Source organism: Alligator mississippiensis, chromosome 1 (assembly GCF_030867095.1).
Source record: "Alligator mississippiensis isolate rAllMis1 chromosome 1, rAllMis1, whole genome shotgun sequence".
Classification (NCBI taxonomy): domain Eukaryota; kingdom Metazoa; phylum Chordata; order Crocodylia; family Alligatoridae; genus Alligator; species Alligator mississippiensis.
In genome coordinates, this window is record NC_081824.1 from 200286953 (window position 1) to 200311903 (window position 24951).

General features: G+C 44.2%; 1 protein-coding gene across 1 annotated transcript in view; it reads left to right on the plus strand.

Annotated features, from left to right (window-relative positions):
• MSH2 (mutS homolog 2) overlaps positions 1 to 24951 on the plus strand; it is a 90377-nt gene that overhangs the window by 63605 nt on the left and 1821 nt on the right. The window contains exons 9-15 of the mRNA XM_006273923.4: positions 7192 to 7315; positions 8598 to 8748; positions 10809 to 10906; positions 14024 to 14269; positions 15660 to 15864; positions 16432 to 16679; positions 21874 to 22046. Coding sequence (XP_006273985.1) covers positions 7192 to 7315; positions 8598 to 8748; positions 10809 to 10906; positions 14024 to 14269; positions 15660 to 15864; positions 16432 to 16679; positions 21874 to 22046 — 1245 coding nt within the window. The remainder of the gene's footprint in view (positions 1 to 7191; positions 7316 to 8597; positions 8749 to 10808; positions 10907 to 14023; positions 14270 to 15659; positions 15865 to 16431; positions 16680 to 21873; positions 22047 to 24951) is intronic.

Genomic DNA, 24951 nt, shown 5'->3' on the forward strand with positions numbered 1-24951 from the left:
AATAGCAGAACAGATTGGGGGTTATTTAGAAAAGCTAGCTGCTTTCAAATAGGTAGGGCTGCATGTGATGCATCTTAGGGTACTGAAGGAATTGGCTAAAGTAATTTTGGAGCCATTGGCTATCCTCTTCAAGATCTTGTGGAGGTTAGGTCAAGTCCCAGGTGACTGGAAAAGGGCAAATATAGTGCCCATCTTTAAGAAAGGAAAAATGGAGGGTCTGGGGAACTACAGACCAGTCAACCTGAACTCTGTACCTTGAAAGAACATGTTGCAGGTCCTCAAAGAATGTATTGTGTAGCACCTAAGGGAGAGCAAAGTGATTGGAATAGCCAATGAGGATTTACCAAGAGTAAGTCATGCCTGACTAACCTGATTTCACCTAGGATAAGGTGATGGGTTCTGTGGATGGGGTGAGAGTAGCGTGTGTAATATACCTTGACTTTAGCAAGGCTTTCAACACTGTCCCTCACAACTTTTTAATCAACAAACTAAGTGACTAAATAAAAGTACTGTAAGGTAGATAAAGGATCTTTGTGCTCAGTGAGTAGTCATCAAGTAGGTTGGGAGGAGGTTTTAAGTGCGGTTCCCTCCGGGGCCTGTCCTGTGTCTGGTACTGTTTAATATCTTCCTTAATGATTTGGATGGTGGGATTGAGTGCGTGCTTAGCAAATTTGCAGATGATGCCAAATTCAGTAGAGTTGCACACACTTTGGAAGGTAGATCTAGGATCCCAAATGAGCTGGATAGACTGGAGCAATGGTCTGCAGTCAGCCAAATGAAATTCATCAAGGACAAGTACAAAGCACTTGGAATGAAATAAGTGCATGCAGAAATACAGACTGGAAATGGCTGGTTAGGCTGCAGTACTGCAGAGAAGATCCTGGAGGTTACAGTAGACCAGTGGTTTTCAACCTTTTTTCATTTGTGGACCCCTAAAAAATTTTGAATGGATGTGCCAGACCCCTTTGGAAATTTTGAATGGAGGTGTGGATCCCTTTGAACTTGTAACTGTGTATTTGCATACTTTTGATTTGATCATAATCATCTTTTTTGAACCCCTTGGACATGGTTTGTGGACCCTCAGGGGTTTATGGACCACTGGTTGAAAACCACTGCAGTAGACCATAAGCTGAATATAAGCCAACATCATAGTGGGCGCATCTGCACGAGATGCTATTGCGCAGTCGTTACTGCTCATTTATCTAGTACAAAGAATGTATTGTGTAGCACCTAAGGGAGAGCAAAGTGATTGGAATAGCCAATGAGGATTTACCAAGAGTAAGTCATGCCTGACTAACCTGATTTCACCTAGGATTAGCTAGTAACCGGAGTTACTGCACAGTAGCACCAGTGAATGTTTTCTAGGTGATGCTACAGCACAGTAGCCTACTGTACAAGAGTGTATTAGCACTGTCCATGCTGTGATGAGGTACTGCACAGTATTTTTCAGCTATTGTGCAGTCAGCGTCTCCTGTAGATGCACCCACTGTGTTGTATCAACAGGTGTGTCACTTGTAAATCAAGGGAAATGATTCTTCCACTCTGTTCAGTGCTTCTGAGGCTTTACCTAGAGTACTGTGTCCAGTTTTGGGCCCCACAGTTCAAGAGGAATTTGGAGAGGGTAGAAAGAGTCCAGCTGGGAGTGCAACAAAAGTTACTGGAGGCCTACAGAAAGGCTAAAATAATCAGGGTTATTTAGTCTGGAGAAGAGAAGACTGAGAAGGAATGTGATAAGTCTTCAAATTCCTGAAGGACAATTTATAGGGAGGGTAGAGATGTGCCCATGGCCTGTGTCTCTGTGGCTGAAGGGGAGAAGACTAGGAGAAGTGGCCTTAAGCTGCAGCAGAGCAAGGTTTACTTGGAGATTGAGGAACTTTCAGACTATAAGGGTGATCAAGCGTGGGAACAGGCTACCTAGAAAAGTTGTGGACTCTACCTGTGGAAGTTTTCACGAGCAGCTTGGACAGACATTTGGCTGGGATGGTTTAGTTAGGGCTGATCCTGCTGTGAGTAAGGGGCTGGACTAGATGAGTGGCTCTCAACCTTTTTTGTACCAGCACCCATTTGTAAACATTGATGTCCAGTCCTGACCCAGTAAATAGCTTAAGTAAAAAACAGGCCCCCAATCCTGCTGGTGCCCCTCACTCCCAACCCACTGCCCCCAGCCCCACAGTGTGTGGGGCAGGGGGTAGGTGTGTGGAGCAGGGGAGGTGCACATACCCCCCCGCCCTTCCTCCCCAGATTTGTATGCCCACAGCAGACATGGGGCTGAAGTCTGGTCGGATTGGTACAGGCAGGAGCCACCTCCATGGCTCAGCGGTGAGGACCCAGTATGGGAGAGCAGAGCTGGGTGGTGAGACTTGTTGCTGCAGCCACCATTGCCAGGATCTGTGCGCCAGCTGTGCTGCCAGCAGTGTAATGGATGGGAGGGGGCCTCACTGCCCTCACCTCCTTGCACCAAGAGTCATTAATGAGCTGCCACCCGTGCTTCCTGCTGCCCCACCTCTCCGGGGTAGAGTCATAACCTGAGGGGAGCGGCAATGGCAGCAGGAGCTGGGCCATGGCAGCAGGGTATTGCCTGATGCACCAAGCAGCTGGCATCAGGAGGAGTTGAGGGTTGTGGCCTCCTCATCTGGTACTCCTTGTGCTGCTGGCGGCATGGCTGGTGCAGCAGCTGGAGCAGGGGTCCTGACAGTAGTGGCAGCAATGAGTCTCGTTGCCCTGCTCCACCCTCCTGTGCTGGGTCCTGCCCAGTGGGCTGTGACAGTAGCTTCTGATCATGCAGGTCCAGCCAGGCTGCACCCTGGTGCCATGTGCGGGTACTCAAATCTGGGAGGTCACGTGCCCCACCCTCCTGATGTGTTGCATGTGCCCCCCCTGCTCACCTAGCATATCGTCTATGTCCCCTGCCCTGTAGATTTACCTGCGGGGAGCTGCAGAAGCTGCTTTCCACACTGCCTGGATGCCACGTGCCTGTGTGCGCACACATGCATGTGGCACCCCCTGCCTGATCACCTTCCTTCCACTCTCCCAAGCACCCCTGTGCAGACAGGAACTCTGCCAGCCTGCAAGGGGAAACCCAGAGTTTCCCATGTTTTTCTCCTTTCAAGGAGAATCTGTTTTTAAAGTTCGATCCATTTTTAAAGTTTGTTCACAACTGTTTCATATATTCTTGCGACCCACTTTTGGGTCGTGACCCATGGGTTGAAAAATGCTGGACTACATGGTCTTGTGAGGTCCCTTCCAGCCCTACTTTCCTAAGTTCATATTAAATAAACTACTCACATACTTTATGTATAGTAAGTTACTGTGCTTTTTTTTTTTTTTAAAGGTGAGTTTATGTATAGCTCTGTTGCTACACTATGTTAAACTGTCAGATTGATCTGCTAATTAATTTTTATTAAGTGACACCTAGATGTCTCGATGAAAATTAGAGCCCTAGAATTTATAATTTTATGCTAGTTGGAGACCATCTGTTTATGTAGTTGTATGTCTTGGGACTCTTGTTTTCTTATCTAAACCAAAGGCTTGTCAGATAAGCCTTTACCTTTCAGGGCTCATCTCTTCAGATCTTTTTTCAGCTTTTTTTAGATAAGTGTTTTTACTGCACTTCAAACCAAAATAATTACTTGGATATTTTTAATGATGCCCTATAAAATGTGTCATGTTGGATATGTTTTAAAGGCAGCGGAGTTAATTAAACCGGCTATTGATTAGCCAGCTGTGGATTTACTGAACAGTAAACTTTCCTCAGAATAAGCATTAAAATTTTAACCTCTTGGCTCTGCTAGATTCTTATAGGATTTAAATAAAATGTCCAACTCTTTAGCAGAGAATAGAGTACGATAGACTTACAAGTTGTCATAGCAACCAAATTGTATCACAAATCCATTCAAAGTAAGCTTCCTAGGGTAGGGATCAAAGATCATTATTTGAAAACTGCCACATATTTGCAGTTCCGTATAATTTAGTCATTTAACTAGCTGTATTAAATGTTAATAATGTTTTCCCTTCCTATCATTAGTTATCACTTTCCATAGACTTGATGTATGTGGTTTTGACTGTTCTATGAAAGTATCTAGTGTGTGGTGCTGTATGGAAGGGTTCAGTCAAAATTAGTTTACATATTCTTTGATTCTGCAAACACCTAAACACCTGTAAATGTATCCATCTGAATAGCCCCATTGAGAAGACTTCAGTGAGTCCACTCATTTGAGTATAAATGTATTCCTGTACTTAATTGCTTGCAAATTTAGGGTATTAGGTTGGTATTTATCCATCTGTTTAAGTATTTTAATTTTATACCTTTTCAAATTACTGGAGAGAAGTTCAGAAAAAATAGATTAAGGGCCGGATCCAAATTGTCCCTCTAGGTGCGTAAGCATTTTACCTACTAACATGTCACGGTATCTAATGTCTTTACCTCTGGAAGGTGATCAAAATAGACAGGGTGAGATGTGTAGAGTTTCTGGGCTGTAAATGAGGAGATGTGAGTGCCCCCTAAGGGTGATTATGACCTCACTTGTTACACCTGATGATAAATACTAGGGGTAGAGATGTGTCTGAGCTCCTTTTCCTCAGAGTTCAGACATTTGATTCGGGGCTACAAGCAAGGCACATCTGGCACCCTGGACAGCCAGGCTGTTCAGAGTGGCAGGCACCTACCTGAACCAGAACATCTTAAAAGACAGGCACATTAAGTGCAGAATAAAGTACAGCACTCCCCAAATCATTCTTAAACAAAGTGGGCAACATCTTGCTCAGTAGTCTAGTAGGAAGCTCAGTTCTGTGGGGGACACCTGGATGCTAGGCCTTCTTTAGCTGAGTGGGGGACAAACCCAAATTTCCCATCTTACAGAGTGATCTAACCACCAGGCTACAGGCTAGACTGAGAAGAAGGTTCCCCTCCACTGCTTCCAATGAAATCGAACTTTTGGGCAGCTAAGAGTGCAAGAATCATGAGGCTAGGACAAGAGCAAGTGAGGGAGGGATCATGATCCGTTAGCTGAATTAGGAGGGAACTTTCTTGGGGGAGGGAGCATTGGTCCAGCCATGCTTATGCTTTGCTTTTTTATGCGAGCAAAGTGTTATATGCGTTTTCCACTGGAGTATCTGGAACAAGGGACCTTAGTGGTAATGTCACAAGTAACAAGCGAGGGAAATGTGAGATGGTTCCTGCCATTGTGGATTAAGAGGTTTGCCCGGTGCTGACCTTGTTTGGGCCAGGGTAGAAATAGCTGCAGCTTGAGATCAATCAGAGCCCCTTGGGTGAGTGAAATTTTGTCTTGCAGGTAAATTTACCTTACAGTGGAACTGTTGCAAGAGGGTCCCTCTGAGAGCTTTAGGCCCCATCAGCCAATGCCCAGTTCTGTCTGGCAATGTACCAAGCCATTCGGGACTGTGTGCAAAATGGCAGCCTAGCAGACTTCCTTTATGGGGAGAGGGCAGGGGTGATTGTCCTCTGCTTAGGCTCAGGCAGTTGTTGAATTAGAGAATTAAAGCTTGAGTGATGAGGGGAGCCTTGCAAGAGGGTAGGAATGTTTGATGCATGTTCTGGCCCTTGGATCCCACCCCTTGTTTTGCTAGGCCTTTTATAAGCACCCTGAGCAAGGACTTGGACTTGCAGAAGGGCCAGATTTAGCATCTGACTTTACTGTTGACCTCTAGCTCATCACAGAGGTAGAGAGGAGTCATCTTCTTCATCCTAAAATTGTACTTATTCCAGGGCTCAAACAGCTGTCTCCCAGAAGCCTGAGGTGGTAGCCTTATCACACAAGTGACATGTTGCCCAATGAGAGATAATTCTCAGGTGCTGCATGAAGCTGGCTACCCCAGAAGGTCTGGGTGCATGAGCTGCCTGTCAGCTGCTGGTCTTGGTCTTGGCTCTTTGTGGGTATTTCTAGTAACACCCTCACTGATACTGCTACACTGACACAACAGCTGCTTTTCAAAATTTAGGACAAACCCTGGCAAGCCATTCTTCTTGCCATCCATTTCAAGAAAGGGCTTTTAAAATAAATATTACCCTTATGGGGAAGTTTCCTCAGGAAATACTGGGTCGGAGTCCAGCACTGTCTTTCACAAGTCTTGTGTGTTCCCAACTGGCCATTAAAAATCCCATAAACCATTGTTTCAGGTGATGGTACTGGGAACTGTGTGTTGGGCATTTAGATAGCGATAAAGGCTGAAACTGCAACTTAGGCAGCATGGTCAGCATGGGCACATTGTACCGCTGGTATTTTCCAATTTGTTTTCTTACCAAAGGTTTGGTTCTCTAGTGTAAGTACAGAGCCAGTAAAGTAAAGAATATTGATGCCGAGGTACTGGTGGACCAGTATGGGACTAGCAGCTCATATTGCATATGCTGCATTGTGAAGCTTCATATGGGAACTTATTTTGGTGGCTATTTAGCCTTTTAAACGTGAAATACTTAATATAGAATCTTAAATCTCTAGATTGCATTACCAGTTCCAACTGTGAAGTCACTTTAAAATGGCCTAATATGACTACAGGGAACCTATGTATTGTGCAGCTGTACAGAAAAAAAGACATGGATTTAAGTTGAGTGGAGGTCCTTTCTAGCCCTACCTTTTCCTGTGCTTATGTTGGACTATGGGTTTTGGCTGATGAGCAGGAAAGTGCCTTTCCATAACCCTGTGGAGTATTCCTTTGTTAGAACTTTTGTAGAGAAGCAGAAGCTCCTCGTTTTAGAAAACTTCCTGGTTTGTAACCCCTTCCCCCCACCCCTCCAATACTTGTTTGTTGTCTATCTCTAGAAGAGAAATAAATCTAGGATGTTATGCAGAATGAGAGTCATGTAACAGTCTTTTCATCGCACTTGGCAAATTTGTCTGTTTGCTAGTACTGAGCTTTGTGTATATTCAGATAAATCAGTCTATCTTGAAGGTAAGTGGATCTGTTAGATCGGTAATTTTTTGCCTGTATGAAGAATGATGTATTTGTATTAACAAGCAGATGTTTGGGGGACTCATTTGCTTTGTGGGTGAATTAGTCAAATTCCAGTCAACCAAGGATATAATCTAAGGTGCACATTAGTGAATGATGAAATGTACCACAAAAGATTAAACAAATCGAAATAAATGAGCAACATCTAATTAGTGCATAATTTGTGTCATAACACTTTTCGATTGCTCTTTATATTTATATTAATTATTTCACTCTGTTTTCCAGGTGGAAAACCATGAATTCCTTGTAAAGCCTTCTTTTGATCCTAACCTGACAGAGTTGAGAGAGAAGATGAATGAAATAGAGGAGTCAATGCAATCTTGTCTTAAGACAGCAGCTAGAGAGCTAGGTATGGTGGGGTAAGATTTTCTCTGGGATCTACTTCCTTTGTGAAGTGTTTCGAAATCTACTGATGAAAATTGATATGTAAAAGCTTGGTACTGGTATCTAAGCTGGTCGGTGGAGACTAACAATGATTTTAGGCCCAGATTATTTTTTAACAAGGGTAATGTTCCACAGGTAACCAGACATGGCTCAGGAGACTGCCCAGTTCATCTGCCATTAATGTAACTTCTTCTAGCCATCTCAATTTCTTTTTAATTTAAATTCCATGAAAACATGAATCTTATCTTGTCCATTCATTTAGGTGTCAGTTTTAGAATGGATAGTTTTGTGTGGTAAGAAGGTACACATCAATGTACCTTCATTGGCTGAATTCCTTTGAAGCATACCTAAACATTTTACAGGCTAATATTTATTGTGTAATACAATCAAGATGAGGTGGTGGATTTAGTCAGTGATAGTCATCTGCTTAATGAAAAAAGTAGCAGAGAAAATTGGCACGGCTTATAAAGTATATTAATGTTTGAGATGATGTTCAGTTTTTTTTCACAATATGGCTTTGCTCCCATGAACTTGTCTCTCCGTTTTTGAAGGTTTCAAATGTACCCTACATAGATGGTATTCACTATTGCGTGTGTGCATCTGCAGGTGTGCATCTGTACCCTTCCTTGCAGTATGAAAAGCATGAAGGATCATACCTGCCTGGTCACCTACTTCAGTCTGTAGCTGAACTTGTTGTGTTCAAAAGATGGCACGTAATTTATCTTTAGGGACCTACCTAAATTGTGACTGAAGTTAGCGGTGCCTTTAATCTCATTTAGTTGCCCCCCCCTCCCTTCCCCTCCCCTCGGAGGCAATTCACAGAAGTTTAGGGCTGGAAGAGACCTGGTGAGATCATTAGGTCCAGTTCCCCTGCTCTGGGCAGGAAAGACTGCTGGGGTCAAATAATCCCAGCAAGGTGTGCATCCAAAATTAATGAATACTGTGGTTTTTGCCTCTTGGCTGCTGGGGGCGTGGGGGGTGGGCCGTGAAAAGGATGAGATCTTCGGGTGAGATTTTAAAGGTACTGTCACAATTTAGGTAGGTACCTACTTTGGCTTCTTTGAACTGATAATAATTAAGCATGTCCCCAAAAACCCCCTTCATGTGACACTTAGTTCTGCTGCCCAATATAATTTAAAGTGGCAAGTAAATTAACAATGTTCAGAGAATGGAAATTAATAAATATAGATAACACAGTGATACGTACTCATTCTTCTCCTCCTCTCCCACCTTCCCTCTATCCAAAGGGTTGGAGGCTAGCAAGAGCATCAAACTGGAGTCCAGTTCACAGTTAGGGCATCACTTCCGAATCACCTGCAAAGAAGAGAAAGTCCTCCGGAACAATGCAAAATATAAAATCTTAGACACCCAGAAGAATGGTGTGAAATTCACTAACAGGTATTTGAAGTGTCAGCTATTTCTTAGGTCTGTTAGGTCAGACCTGATAGATATCCTTTTTGGTTGTTTTTGGCATAACAATACTGGTGCCATATTTAGGTGTTGAAGTTCTTGCTTTTCTTCTGCCTCTTTTATTTGCAAAATGAAACATTGAGTGAGATTGCTAAGTGGGGAAAAGAAGCAGAAATGCATGCATACTGGCACAACCACACTTCCAGCCTTCCCCATTTATACCAACTACTTTGGCTGCTTTGATTTTGTAAGCATCTGTGCTTAGCCTGCAGCCATCAGCGTGTTTCCTGCCTTCATTGTAGCAGTGCATGTATTTCTGTAGGCTGCTGTACAAAACAGCCATTTATACTTGTTCCTGAACAGAACATAGCTGACTGTTGGTAATCCCCTTTCTGTTCCTTAGTACACTTGGCTGAATAAATTTTCTATTTGTGCACATTAGCTATGACCTGACTGTGTACCTGTGGCTGTTGATGATTTACATTTAAAGTAACAAGCTGTCGCTTGATCTGCTCTATTCTTAATGCTGTTCCAAGCATTCTTCTAGTTTACTTAAGGAGCAGAATGCTTGGAGCAATAGTGTGCAGCAGGTCAAGTTTGAGATAAAAGCTCTTTCTCCTTTGGACAAAGTGTCAAGTGGTGTGAGGTTAATTATGATACGCTTTTCCTGGTTAGTGAAATGGGTCTTAACTGATAGATCTGTATGACGAACTTTGCACCCAGTGCAAGCTGGTTTCAAGCTAATTCTATTAGTATCTGTTAGTCACTCACTTTCAGGAGCAATAAATTCTCTGCTTTGAAAAGAGGCATGAGCCTACTGGCTAAGTATACTTTTGCACCAGTTTTTTTAGTTATGGTCTAGATAGGCCTACAAGGTCTGTTGAAGTACACTGGGCAAGGTATGTTGGCTCCTATAAGCAGTTGCATGCAAATGCTTCTGACTCCCCAGCCTGTGTGAACATAGCTTTGGTTCAAAGCAGGGTTTGAACTCATACCTCTGGACCTGTTGTGAGGTGCCTTAACTGCTCATTCCCACTGCAGCCCTTCTGATTTGTTTAGATGACCAAAATCAAAAGACTGAGGACAAGAACATTTGTTGAGTTGCAAAGAGAATAATGTTCTTCAAAGCAACCATGAAACATAAAGCATCTCCCTCTTGTGTAAAAACTTTTTACTTTGTAGATCTAAGCTGATGTTTGGATTTAGGCTCTTTCACATCAACAAGTGAAATATATTTTAGTGAATAGTAATTTCTAAGCAGTTTGCCCAAGAATCACTTACCAAAACTGATTTTGTGATTTGGTTTGGATAAAGCCACTCAAAGCAGGCTGGGCACCGGACCTCGGGCTGAACTTCTCAAATAGTAGAACTGGCACAAATCACAGTGCAGGCTTTCATGTATGGTCTTGTTAAGTCTAACCTGGAGAAGAAAGATAAAAGGATAGTTGAAGAGTTTGTTTAAACAGTCTCTTTGAACATGAAGCATTAAATCAACCTTATTTGAAAACTGAAATGTTGCTAAGGTGCAGTTACTTAGGATCTCCAAATGGAAAACTGAATGTTGGTATAAATGCTTTCTTTAAAGGAGTCCATAGTCCTGTTGTGACCCCTCTATGACACTGGGCAAATCAGTAACCTGCTTGGTGTTTGGTTTTCCTTCCATCAGATCTTCCACACATCAGAGTACCTGGTAGGTTAGCCATGAGTCCCACTTTGCATGCAGTCCTTTAAAAGAAAATCCAGTTGCCACACTTTGCATCCATAGCAAACATATAGACTGCAGGACTTCAAGAATAGTTTTATAGTGATGTAACACTTAGTTTTAAGGGTCACAGCAAGGATCTTCAGCTGGAAAACAGAATAAGCCATTTGTTCATGCCAGCTTATCTGTGCCACATCTTGATGCTTAAATTGAAGTCCCCTGAGCAAATACCTGATGATATTTTGGAATGATGATAGCTTGTCACAAAGCAAAAAGACAAAAATGAGCAAAATATGGTAGAAACTGGGAACATCACAAGTTGTAAACATTGTGATTTTTTTCACAGTAAATTGAGCTCCTTCAACGAAGAATACTTAAAATACAAAGAGGAGTATGAAGAGGCCCAGGATGCCATTGTTAAAGAAATCATCAACATTGCTTCAGGTAATAGGGCAGTGCTAACGCACAAAACATTGGAGAGCTGCTATAGCTCTTCTCTTGGTTGCCACGTATGTGACGGGTTACTGTCAGTGGTTCATTTTGATATCCTCCATGTTGTGGTAGTGTTGGGGTGTTGTAACTGTGATGGTCCATTAGGGCTACAACATTACCTCAGCACTACTATATCTAGGATGTGCAGTTGGTGTCAGCACAGGTCCCTGTCACTTCCAAACTGTTCTTGAAAACAGATTCATCTGTTTAGATATTTACGCAACGTGCTAAATATTTTGTTTCACTGTATGTTTAGCACTGGTTACCTGCACTCGTCTCCATTATCTGTCCGGATCCTCTTAAAGGATAAATAGAAGGGGCCAGCAGATAAAAATCATTGTTCCCTTCATGGAACAGTACTAGAAATGAGCTACTGCATCAGGTGTTTCTGTTTGTTCAGTCAGCTTAAAGATACTCCGCTAATAGATCATCTTAATAATGGGATGACTTTTGCTCAAATAATAATAGAGAATTTCTGGAGGAAGAGTTCTGTAATATTTTAGCTTATCCAGAGGTGTAGTTTCATTCAAAGCAATCACTGCATTGTTGAGGGGAAAAATCCGAAGGGGTTAGTAAGCATAAACCTGCAGACAATAACGTAAAGTTAAACATTTGTTTTTTTTAAACCTATATGATTAGCTACTATAGCTTGGGAAAAACTGGGAATTGGGTATCTTTTAGCCAAAGAATACTGAAGAAAATGTTAGAAAAACAGGGTATCAGTGTTCTGTGCCTTCATGAATACTTTTTATGCTGTAAGTCCAGCAAATGAGTTCTGTTAATTCTATCAAGTACTGTTTTTGAGAGCTAGCTGTGATGATTTTTCTGGACATACAGGCTAGGGACAGAAGTTACACATAAACTAATTTAAAAGATCAGGAACCGGGTGAAACTTGTAACAGAATAAAAGTTCAGTGAACTTAAACTGCTTTCAAATTGGTTGAAACTGGTTTAAGATAAACCTGGTTCGATGTAGTATCAGACCGAACTGATTTAGGTCAAACTGGTTTATGCAACCTCTGGCACAGGTCCCCTCCCGATTCAAGTTAAGTTGCAGACCTTCAGCCTCCCAGGATGCCGTGCAGCCCTGGGCTGTGCGCTCTGCTTCAGCAGAGCAGGGCTGGCCATGCCTCTAGCTGTCAAGGGGGGCATTTTCTTCCCCTGCAGCTGGGAGCCAAGCCAATTCGCCCAATCCAACCGCCTCCTTGGCTGGAGGGATTGGTCTGGCTCAGCACCGTACCTAGACTCCTGGTGGCCCTGGGTGAATTTTTAGTACTGGGCCCCCCTTCACCAGAGATAATGATAATAATAATTTTTAAATTACCATTTTCAGGCCCCCTTTCTGTCCGGTTCCTGGGTGGCCACCTGGTTTGCCTGTGTCTGGCCCTGGACTGGCTGGGGGGGGGAGCCCCCCAGTTTGAATTTCTTCTCTCCCCCTCCCCAGCCCCTGTCACTGGGCACAGCCCAGCAGGGTCAAGAGCCGGGGCTGTGCCCACTCTCTCCTCAGCTATCCTGCTGGCTAAAGTGGGCATGTGGCTAGGTGATCAGTCCGGCTCCTGGCTTCCAGCTCAGGCAGGGGGAGTAAAGCCCCCACGGTGGACTCCCCGCCCCCATGTGCACTAGGCACAGCCTGGCTGAGGGTTTGGAGCTGGGGGGTGGGAGCAGGGTGGGTTTTTCCCACACTCCCTCCTCAGCTGGCTTGCCAGCCAAGGAGGGGACACAGTTAGGGGACTTGCCTGGCTGCAGGTGGGTGGCATGGGTTGAAAAATGCCCCACTGGGGGCTTCCCCCTGCATCAGGGAGACCCTGGCTGGTGGTCTGGTGGGGGGTGGGGGGGTGGTTCCACTCATGCCTGCCCCATAGCCTTCCTGGGGCTGAGGACAGGGTCTGGCTACAGGACTTGCCCATAGCTAGACCCTGGGAATGGAGGGGCATGGAGTGGGGCAGGGAGAGATACTCATCGCTGGGGGCTTCAGCTCTGGGCATGGAGGTGGGGACAGAGAGAAACTCCTCACTGGGGGCTTCCTCTCTCCTCTCTTCTCTTGTGCCAGAAGTGAGGGGGTCGTGTCGTGTCTGTCGTTGTCCGTGTCCCATCCCGTTCTCCTCCCCCCCCCCCCCCCCCCCCCCCCCCCCCCCCCGCAAAACACGTGCTTCCCAGCATCCAGAGGCTGAGGAGAGGACTTCGTTAGGGGAATTGTCAGCTCCAGGCTGCCTGTGGCCATCAGGCTGGGTGGCATGCTCTAGTGCCCCAGGTACTGGTATGGGCTGCTGTAAGGGTCAGGATGCCTTTTCGGTTTGAAAAGTGAACATAAGTTCACTTGCTTATCAGTTCAATCTAGGCAGTTTAGAGAAACCTGCAAAAATTGAATCGATTTAGACTCAAGCTGTTTGACTGTCTGTACTTAGCCAGAAATTTCTCTCTGTTCTGTACCCAGCTGTGCAGCAACACGACAATGGAGTGAGTTAAAACTTTGCACAGCAAGATATGTCTGAAATCCCGGCAAAATTGCCCAACAGCATTTTCTGAAATGAACTTTCTGCAGTACACTAATCATTTCTTCTGACATGTTATACTACTTGCAGTGTTAAAGTAATTATAGTTCTGTGGCTTAATGACTACAGATTCTAGTACAGTTAACACAGCGCATAAAATTTAAATCGTGTGCAGTATGTGCTCTCAGTGGCTCTTGCCTTCCTTATGTGTCCAAATGACGAGTCACTATGCAAGGGGAGAGATTTCTAACTATTCTGTTCTGTACATTTGTATTCCATATTTAAATAAGCTTTCCTTTTTCCTCCTATGTCAGTTGGGAGCAATGGGTATGAATATGGTGCTTCCCCTTCAAAGAATGAGAGCACCCTTCTGTAATCATGCGTAGAAGTTGCACGATAATTTCTTGACTTCTGTGGCGTGTGGGTTGTCACTAATTTATCAATTTGTTTTACACGTGATGCTGTTGTATTTCACATAAGTGAGAGATGTAAGTACAGTGAATTCTGATTTATTTGTAGAAACAGGTCGTACTGTCAGTGTGGTTAATACATCAAGTTTTGCCTTTTTTTTCCATAGGTTATGCAGAGCCAATACAGACAATGAATGATGTGATAGCTCAGTTAGATGCTGTTGTCAGTTTTGCTCATGTATCAAGTGGAGCCCCTGTGCCATACGTCCGCCCAGTCATTTTGGAGAAGGGACAAGGACGGATTGTGTTGAAAGGTTCCAGACACCCTTGTGTTGAAGTGCAAGATGATGTAGCATTCATTCCCAATGATGTCACCTTTGAGAAGGGCAAGCAGACGTTTCATATTATTACTGGTAAATGTATATGCAATATTATTTTCAGATTTTGTTTTCAAATGTTTCAAATGGCATTTCTTATGTTTTACTTGTGGGACATGCTACAAAAGAAAAAAGTCAAACTGCTGAGTCTTTAATCGGTAGAAGGAAGGGAAAAGCAGTTATTAATTTACTCATACCTGCATTGGCATTTGGGGGTAGTTTTTATGTCTGGCTTTTGTAACCTGTTTTACTTCATGTGTTTTATAAAACAAAGGGTGACTATTATGCCTTTTTATTAAGCATTTCCATTCATGCTGGGTGCTCTGGTAATCCAGCATGCATACATTTCCAAATGATTGTTCATACAGACTTGTAAATAGATACTAAGCCCTACATTCATGTGTGACACCATTTAAGCCTGTTGAAGTTGCTTAACTAGTTAGGTGTTGGGAAATCTTGACCCATTTAGGTCCTTTAGAAAATTCCATTAGCTACCTCTGTATTTTTAGGTGCTGACTTGTAAGTACTTTTGTTTTAGGACATATTGGGGTAGATTTTTGATGGTCAGTTCACCAACTGCAGCTACTTTTTCCTTTGTTTTTTCAGTTTTAAATGCAAAATATGCTTTGATAAACATAGCTTGTTCTTGTACATCCAGCCCAATTAAGCTGGTTATATTGAAATAACGCACCTTTTAAATTATATTCTAATTTCCATCCAAATGCAGCTTGACACAAATCATGAGTAAAATAATAACAGCAATTTATTGTACAAGAATGTGAATAAATGGATGCTAAGCTACATCATTTCTTAAATGTGCCCAGATACAATGGTTAGCAGAGTACAAGATTTAGTACAGGCTTCATTTGGCTGCTAAGTAGTGTCTTTCACTGGATGCTGCTTTAGGAAAAATACAAAAATCAGTTATTTAAATCCAGGTTTCTTTCTTATGCTGGTTTCAGTCAGGGAACTTGAATCACTTATTTCAGTCAGTCTACCCTTTCTGTAAATAAGGCTCTTTATATAGAGCAGATTGTCAGTTGCTGCTCTTCTAGGTTAAAATAAACTGCATTAATTGCTTAAAGGAAATGCTGTCATGATGGATGGGTATAAAATTAGAGCCTATGAGCTTTGCTTTGATTTTTCTGGTATGAACATGCACTTCTGATTGCTCATATTTTTGAGAAGAAAACTACTCTCCTTTCAGAAGAACTGTATTTGGGAATGGGAACTATCATCAAATCCATCCAAGCAGCCATTTGTTCCACCAGAGCTAAAGGTCTTTCCCCTAGTAGTAGCAAGAAAATGCTTTCAGCTGTGCTTTAAGTTCAGTTTGGTCTTCGATTTGTTAACCTTAAAGCTATAAATCATATTAAACAGAGAGGAAGCTGTATTCCTTAATATCTTTGTAAAATTAATTCCTTAGGCCCTAATATGGGAGGGAAATCTACATACATTCGCCAGACTGGAGTGATAGTTCTTATGGCCCAAATTGGATGCTTTGTACCGTGTGACTCGGCAGAAGTGACTATTGTGGATTGTATCCTGGCTCGGGTAGGAGCAGGAGACAGTCAATTAAAAGGAGTCTCTACTTTCATGGCAGAGATGTTAGAAACTGCTTCAATTCTTAGGTAAGAGGTATACCTGCTTTGTTTTCTTAAAAATCTGTAGGACACATTTTAAATATGATGTTTAAAGTTAAAGTGATCTTTGGTGAGTTCTTACATTCTACTGTCTTTGATTACTTAAGGCACTGCCTCTTAAACTAGGGATTGTTACCCCAGGGATTGCAAGATCCTTTCAGCTGAGATGTAAATAATTGCCAACTTTTTATTTATGTGAAGTAATCATGTGGGGGGTTGTGAAGTAATCTCTTGTTATTGGGAAGGTGTTTCAAGTTCAAGTAAATTTTGAGAGTCCTGACCAAAAATGTGCAGTTTAACAATACCAGGCTGTCCTCTTGAGTACCTGTCAAGTTCCTTTACTTAACATGGATTTTGTTTTCCTTCACATGTCATGCCAGCACGATAATTGGGCAAAATATAAATTTGGTGTGTGTGTGTGTGTGTGTGTGTATTAGTCTAACTGTATTTAGTGTTAAAACTTTGAATTTCAGAGTTATGTGTCATTAAACTTTGAATTTCAGTTTGTGCTATTTAAACTTGGAAAAATGATTTTTTTTCCTTTCCTCTTTTTAGGACTGCCACAGAAAATTCTCTGATAATCATTGATGAGTTGGGAAGAGGAACTTCAACATATGATGGATTTGGGCTGGCCTGGGCAATTTCAGAATACATTGCAAGCAAAATTGATGCCTTCTGCATGTTTGCCACACATTTTCATGAACTGACAGCACTTGCGGGCCAAGTGCCAACTGTCAGTAATCTGCATGTCACAGCACTTACTGCTGACGACACACTGACTATGCTTTACCGTGTCAAAAAAGGTGAGATCTAAATGCTAAGCAAGGTAAAAATGTGTCAGATGCCAAGAGAGAAAAGATATGAAATCTTCCTTTTTCTGAGGTTCAGCGCGGGTGGAAGTCTACATTTTATGAGATCAACCTACTTCTATAACAAGAGTGGGCAATTATTTGAGCAGGAGGGCCATTTAGGGAATCTTGGTGAGCTGTTGCGGGCCAGGTCAGCAACCCTGCCTCCCCCTCCATCCCACCCTGGCCTGCAACAGCTCACCAAAACTCCTTAGTGTCTCTGCCCTGGGGCCCGGCCCCATGCTGTCACTGCCCAGCGATCCTGGGGTCTCCATGGAGACTGACCCACCTAGGCAGGATACACTCAGTTGGGTGGATGGGATGGGGCTGGGGATGGGCAGGGAGCAGTGTCTGGGAGTGGGGTGGGCAGGTGGGGCTGGGATTGTGGAGTTGTAACAGCATGGGTTTGGGGCCTGGGGCAGAGCTATGATCTGCTCCTGGCTGGAGCCCCATGCACTGGGGCAGGAGCCCTTTGGCTGCAGCTTCCCTCCTTGCCTGGCTGGGTGGTTCCTGGCATGTGTCCCCAGGGCTGTTGCTGCTTCCATGTGCTACCTTCTGTCTGCAGTGGTGCAGGAGGAGGAGCTGCTGAAGACAGTGGGAGCTGAGCAGTACTTGGGTGATGGGAGCAGCCTCACTGGGAAGCTGTGCACACCGGCCAGGGCTAGAACGTCGGGCAGGAGCGTGTCACAGCCAGGAGCAGGTGGGGCTCAGCCCCATGCTGAGTGTTGCATGGGTGGCTTCAGGCTGGATACAATCAATTGGTGAATGCCCTCAATGGGCTGGATCCAATCAGTTGGCAGGCCGGATTCAGCCCATGGGCCATATTTTGCTCACCTCTGTTCTATAACATAAATTGGTGCCCATTTTTAATCCTGCTTTTTTTTTTCTTTGAAGCTTGGTTTATGAAAATAAATTCTTCCAAAATAATTTCACTGCTCTCCACATTTCAAATTAAACTTGTCTTTACCTTACCAAATATTTCAGACCTTTTAACTTTGTTTCAAAGGAAATTATTTCAACATGAGAGATTAGAGATCGACAGAACAGTTCAATTAAGATGGAAAAAAAATGAAAGAGTAAATTTATAGGTATAGGCATCTTGAGGCTTTTATATATTTATTTTTTCAGTGATTAGGAAATAGAACTTTATAAAGAGACTTGGGCCATTTTTACATATGTAGGCACCACAGCACCGGGTGCTTGGAAAAGTGCCTGGCACTGTGACACTTGCAGTTGTATAAGTGGCGAAATGCACGTCAGTGCTTAGAAAATGGTGGTGGTGCGCTTTTAAACTAAAACACATAGAAAGTACTTTAGTTCAAAAGCTCACTGCCACCATTTTCTGCACGCTGACGTGCATTTCACTGCTTATATAACTGACTGTGACACAGCACAGTGTGTGTTAGCTCATGCGTGGATCTCTGGTGGATCTCCGGCATGTCACAGGACCAAAATGTATGTGTATAAATGCCCAGTATCACTGAAGACATCACAGCAAGCCTGGTTTAGCAAGGCTGCTTCGCCCCTCACCCCTCTTCTCCCTGTTCTCAAGGGCACATTAGTGAAGCAACCAGTATTCTCATACATTTCCATGCTTGAAATTAATTATAGGCATATTTGGTTGGAACTGACAGTACCTGTTATTGGATCAGATGATTAATTTTGGCTTTAAGAGTGTAAACTCAACAACCTTTGAAGTATAATCTGGCAATAAACTCTAGTGTTTAAAGCACTGTTGTAGCAAACCTACAACCATGTCTCTTGCTTTTTTTTAAATCAAGGTTAACAAGGTCTTTTTAAAAAAAATGCTAAAGCTATATTAGCTTACTGCATTATCATTCAGGATTTCTCATTTTCCTTTTTTTTATTCCTTTCTTTGGAAGACTAATCAAAATGAACATTTTTTAGCCTGGTAAAAGAATAGCATAGATCATTGGGGTTGAACCTTTTCCTTTGGCAGGCTGGATAGGCAGTGCCTGGTCCATCCACAGGCCAGATGTGGCCAGTGGCCCTGATCTGGTGCCCAGGGCAGGCACAGCAGTGTCCCATCTATCTGAGATGGGGAGGCGACATGGCCCAACCTTGTTTCAGCCCCACAGGGAGAACTGGTCATGACCCAGGTCCAGCCCAGCAGTGTGGGGAGAATGGGGTGTGGCCTGGTGCTGATTCAGCTGAGCGGGAGGAAGGGAGTGTGGCTTCACCCCAGCTTGGTGGTGCAGAGAGAAGGGGGCATGGACAACCTGGATCTAGCTGTGTTGGCAGAGGGGCTATGGGAATTTGGTGGTGGGAGAGGGTGGCCACTGTTCCCCCACCACCAAATTGCCCAACCTGTGGTGGGCCCCATGTGTCGGATGCAATGGCTCCATAGACTACATTTGTCCTGCAGGCAAGAGGTTGAGCACCCTGGAACAGATGGTGTAAAAATAGATAGAAACATAAGAATTCCTGTACTGTATCAGATCAATAGCCAATAACTAGTTTCCAACAGAGCTAGTATCACAGGTGCTTCAAACATGTTATAAAACAGTCATAAGATGCTTAATATGTTGCCTAAGGGAGGAAGTGTTTCTTTCTCTGACTGAGAAATCAATGGGTGTCTTGCCTCCTGAAGCTTGGGGAGCATCGGTCCTAAAAAATTGTGTTCTGTTAAGGTTGAGACTAAACCATCCATTAACAGGTTTGTAAGCCCTCCTTGATTTTTACTAAGATCATTGCCCCCATATAAAATTTTACCATCAATGTACGTGACGCATTTTTAAATGCATTGCTTTCTTTTTCTTAGTTCAGCTTAATATCTTTGATTTTTACTGCCTCTGCATATAATAAAATGGAAGTTCTCTTGCAGCTGTTCACTATGACACTCTTTTCTTCTTCTTCTTGACTTTAGTATTTAACTTAGAACCCATGTAGGTTCAATTTATTCCTTCCAGAACTTTTATTCTAAAATTAACTCATCATTGTGTTGTCCGCTTACTTTTGAAGTAAGGGTGCACCAATAGGGATTTTGGGGGTGGATACCGATAGCCGAAATTTAAGGAGGCATATCGGCTCATACTGATCTGATATCCGACACAGCTGCCTCCAGGTGATAAGTCTGATGTGGTGGAAGGGGAGGGAGAGGGCAGATCAATGCTCCCCCCCATGGTGAGGGATAGGGCAGGGGCAGAGGCAGGCGCTGCCCAGGCAGGGCAGAAGGGGGTGGAGCCGCGGCTGGGGGATGGTGGCTCCCGCTGCTGCTTGCACCCCCAAAAGGCATGGGGATGGGGGGAAATGTGCCCCCTGGATTTTCACGGGGCGGGGTGGACTGCATGTGGCTGCTCTCAGTGGGGGCGGGGCTTGGAGTGGGCACCGGTGGCGCTGGGAGGATGTTGCATTTACCCCAAATTTCACCGCTGCTCCGCTCCCAGGACCACTGCCACCAGCTGCCCGACACTGCTCCGGCTCAATGCCCTGCCTCCACCCAGATCCAGGGACACATACCCCTCCCACCCCCACCATGCCCTCCCAGGCTGCAAGCACGAGCCGCGGCTCTGGCCCTCCTCACCCTGCCTGGGTAGCGCCTGCTGCTGCCCCTGCCCTCTCCCTCACTGTGGGGTGTTTGTTCTGCCCCCCCACACACACACCTCTTCCCTCCCTCCCTCCCCCCCCCCCCCCCCTTCCACCACACCGGACTGTCCAGCTGGAGGCAGCTCTCCATGCTGCTGGCTCTGCTCCTGCCTGCTTGAGTGCTGTACTGCAGCTGTGTGCAGCATGGGCATTTATCGGCCTCATTGGGCTGATATCCAATACAGCAGATTTTCTTTATATCTGTACCGATCCATCGGTGCACCTCTATTTTGAAGTTCTTCAATAATCTCTCTAGGCCTCAGTAGGTCTTTTCCTTTTCAGTCTTCCCACTCACTATTTCCTTCGTCCTTTTAAATAATTGATAAATATATTCATTATACACTGACAGAACCTTAGTCCTGAGAGACTTAGACTGCTTTTTCATCTCTCAACCAGTTTTTAGTCCATACCTACTAGTATTAGCTCTGGTGTCCTACTTGGATTCTTCACAGAGTAGGTAGAGGGCCCGTCAGGCCTGGAGTTGATAAGAATGTACCAAGAAGGGCTACTAATAATGAAAATTGCTCTTTAGGTGCTTATTCTGACATAAGAGCAAATGAGATATTTAACAATCAGAGCAAATGAGATATTTATTTTTGTCTCTTACACATCTCTGTAGTACTCATGGTACTTTATGTTAGTGAATTTAATAGCAGTGAGGTGCAAAGTAAGAGGTTTTGGGATACCTTAAAAAAACAACAGCAACAAAACCCCCCCATACTTCTGTACTGGGGAAATGTGTACTATTAAAGTAACTGCAGTCAACAAGGATGGGTTTAAATCTTGGCATAGCTGATAATATGCTGCAGAGCTGCGTACTGAAACACTTGATTGAAATTTAGGAAATTCAAATACACTAAAAAAAAAAAAATATTTTTTAAGGTGTTGGAAACATTTTTGTACTTAAAGAAATTTTCCCTTTTATCTGTTCGGCTAGGATTGTAATCAAACAGAAGGCATGGTAGAGATGCACCTTTAGGACTTTTACATGTGCTCTGGAGATGGAGGGGGGTGGTGCTTTAATTAGAGTGGCGACGAGAGCCTCTGTAATTAAAGCACCATAGTGTCTCAAGTATCAGTGTCCCTGCATTTAAAAATGGTGGCAGCTCGTTCGACGAGCTTTAGTTCAAGTGCCCCTGCCACCATTTTTAAGTGTAGGGATGCTGATACACGAGATGCAGGAGCCTGCAGGAGCACAGTAACTACCCTACTCCAGCAGACTAGATTAATCAAGTCTGCTCTGATGCACTGTAATTAAAGTGTGTCAGAGCAGCCTCCCTACTCATGTATAGGCACCCCTAGAGACTAACTAAGTTTAGCCTTCTGCCTGACTTCAGACCAGCTCAGCTTAACTACCTCTCTGTAATCAGATAAATGCACATTTCCTTATCAAACATAGATCAAATGTTTGTAAATTGGAAGATATTAGGAGAGTCAAACAACATCAGTCAGCTCTTGAAAACCGAGAGTTTAGGGATTGTTCATGTGATCTAATACATCATACATATTGTTTCCTGAGAATTGACTAGTTATTTTCTTCCAGGTGTTTGTGACCAGAGCTTTGGGATACATGTAGCAGAGCTTGTTGCTTTTCCAAAACATGTAATAGAGAGTGCAAAAGAGAAAGCTCTGGAGCTGGAGGAGTTCCAAAACATTGGAGAACCCGAGGAATCCGAAGGAGAGCCAGCAGTGAAGAGATGCTATCGAGAAAAACAGGTTTGCTGACAAAACTATGTTTAAGCTAGACAAACTGAAACTGAATAGCTTGGGAACAAAACTTCCCCAAAGCACGTTTCATGCTAAAGTGCCAGTTTGCCGCATTATAAAAATGGTCTGGCTACAAAGTTCATTCTTGAAGTTCAGTGAGTATTTAGAGAGTAGGCTTTGGTTCAGATTCCTCTGAATTTAAATGGACCTAATTAGGCATCTTCTCCATAAAAATAGATTTCACTTTGGTGACTCCTTCGTGTAGCTTATTTCAATAAGTAATACTCTGTCAGACTAATTTTGTTGGGCCAGTAGCAAAAAGTAAACCATAGGAACGTAACACAACCTTTCTAATGTGGTGATTTTGCATTAGAAACCTGATGGTTGGCAAACCTATCATGCTGTATCCGAGGTGTCAAACATATGGCCCATGGGCTGGGTGCAGCCTATGGAGCCATATGATCTGGCCTGTGGGTCACCCATATGCTGGCTACTACCCCACATGCTGCGTTCAGCACACGGGCAGGACCTGTCTGGTAGTGGTGTATCCAGCCTGTGTCCCAGACCTCCTGTGCCCATGCACAGCTCCCAGTCCAGCCCAGGTGCTGTAGGGCTGGTCCCACATGCACAGGAAGCCCTGTGGCTGGCCTGTACTGCATGCAGTTTGTGGGGCTGGCCTGGCCACACGTGCTGCATACAACAAAGGGGGCTAGCATGGGGCGTATGCTGACCATGACAATGCAGGTTGGACCCAGTGCTGCTCACAGCAAGGGATCTGGAGCATGGGTGGCATGTGGCACCCTAGACTGGCTCCAGCTTGTGGGGCTGAATGAGTTGGACCCCACTGTCTTATGTGAACAGACAGGTGGCAGAATTGAATTTGTTTTGGAAGTGGGCCAGGAAAACTTGTAAAACTCAAATATCAGCCCTCTAACTGTACTCTAAAGAAGCTGTGCCTCCACTGTCCAAGGAAACCATTTCTTCTTAATGTATCGGTCTTTGCATTGCAGCCTGTTCAGCCCAGTGATGCACGTACATCCCACCAGACCCAGAACAGCTTCCACATTTTAAGATACTTCTTTTATTATGGAGAGAAGCTGCTAGCTAGTGTTTTGTCATGATGTCTGTGCTATTTATTAATTTTGTAGCTGGATCTGGTACATGATATTTAAGAATATGTCTTATCTTACTTGAGGTTTTTTTTTTTTTACTTGCTACTGTCACAGGAGTTGGGGATAAAAGTGAGAAATTGGTCTCTTAGTACCAATCCATGGGCTATCATATACACTTGTTCTAATAAGAACAATAACAACAATAATAAAATAAACCTATCATTATAATAATTAACTAATAATTAAGTAAATAAATAGTTTAATAATTTGCTAATACATCCATATGCTTGTTGTGGAATCACAATTATGTGAAAAGGCACAGAAGTTTGGTTGAGACCTTGGTCTTCAATAGCATGCCCTTAAGTCCCAGCATTTACCTCTGCTAGGGGGCACGCATGCAGGTCCGCTGTAGGAAAGTATTCCAGCAAGACATTGAAAATACATGTATTTTTAATACATCCCAGGTGTTTGGAGTCTGTGCAGGCTACTCAATTTAGGCAAGTTTCCTTTTAAGAGCTCTTTCATTGCATCTTGCCTTAAAAGGTTAATGTGAAATATTATGAACACCAAATTGAATCCAACCATGAGAAACAATGTCGTCTCTTAACTTGATCATTAAACTGTTTGTAATACTTTATTCTCAGGTGTTGTGAATTACATTTTGTCCCAGAGTTAGGCTTTTTAGAATGCTTTTGGGTTGAGAAGCAATTGAAGTACAGAGCTTCAGATAGCTTCCCAAGCTAGTTGCTTCTACAACAAGGCTGGTGCTATTATATCTCCAAGTCCCTTGGACTGGTGGAGATTTCCACGCTGAACGCTTACCACATTAGTTCATATTAGTAAGAGCCATGGTATTAAGCAGGTTTCTGCCATGGTGTCTTACAGTGCATATAGATTTATGTGGAATTTTGCATTCCTTATTCCTGACACATTGTGTTTCCATTACAGGGCTTTTGAACACCAGTCAGCAAAATGTGTTTGCTGTTCGTCATATCTAGTTAATGTTAATTATCACCAGGGATCCGTGTTTTCCATTTCCCATGGAAAAAAGGAAAAAACTGTGGATTTTCCCTTTTACCCTAGAAAAATGCAGATTTTTCATTTTAATAGAGAAATGCATAGATTTTGTTTTTTTGCAGATAGCTCTCTGCAGGCTGGCAGAGTTTCTGGGGCTTAGGCCCAGTGCTGCAATACACGGCTACAGGGCCCTGGCAGGGAGTGGGACGGCGCTGCGGGCAGCTCATCTGGGAGGTGGGGGGGAATGGGGACAGCTCCCTGCTGCTGTGTGCTCTCCTGAAGGGATGTGGGGGGATGCTCCCCAGATTTGTGTGCAGGGCAGGGGCAGGCTGCCCTCTACAGGCTTGGGCTCCCCACCCTGTTGTTCTCCCCCAGGGCCTTCACAGCCTGGTGGGCAGGACCTGCCCACCCCGGAGCAGCGAGGGGCACAGTCCCACACTGCTGTCCCCCTGCTCTGGGGCGGGCAGCAAGCTCATCACCAGAGCAGCATCGGGCTCACAGCGGCTGCAGCAAGCTTCCCTGCCTAGCCCTGCTGGGCTGCGGAGGCTCTGGGAGAGGCCCTGTGCACAGATCTGGGGCCACGTCCTCCCTTTGCCCCCTGGGAGTGTGCGCAGCAGCAGGGAGCCAGCCCCAATTCTCCCCTGCCTGAGCCTGCAGCAGGCAGCCTGCACCCACCTCCCCCCCCACATAGGCTCCACTTTGGCCATGCTGCCTATGGGGGAAGGGGAGCCGGGGTCCCTACTCAAGATGCAGCAGCTGTTGCCTCCTGCGAGTGGCACCCAGGG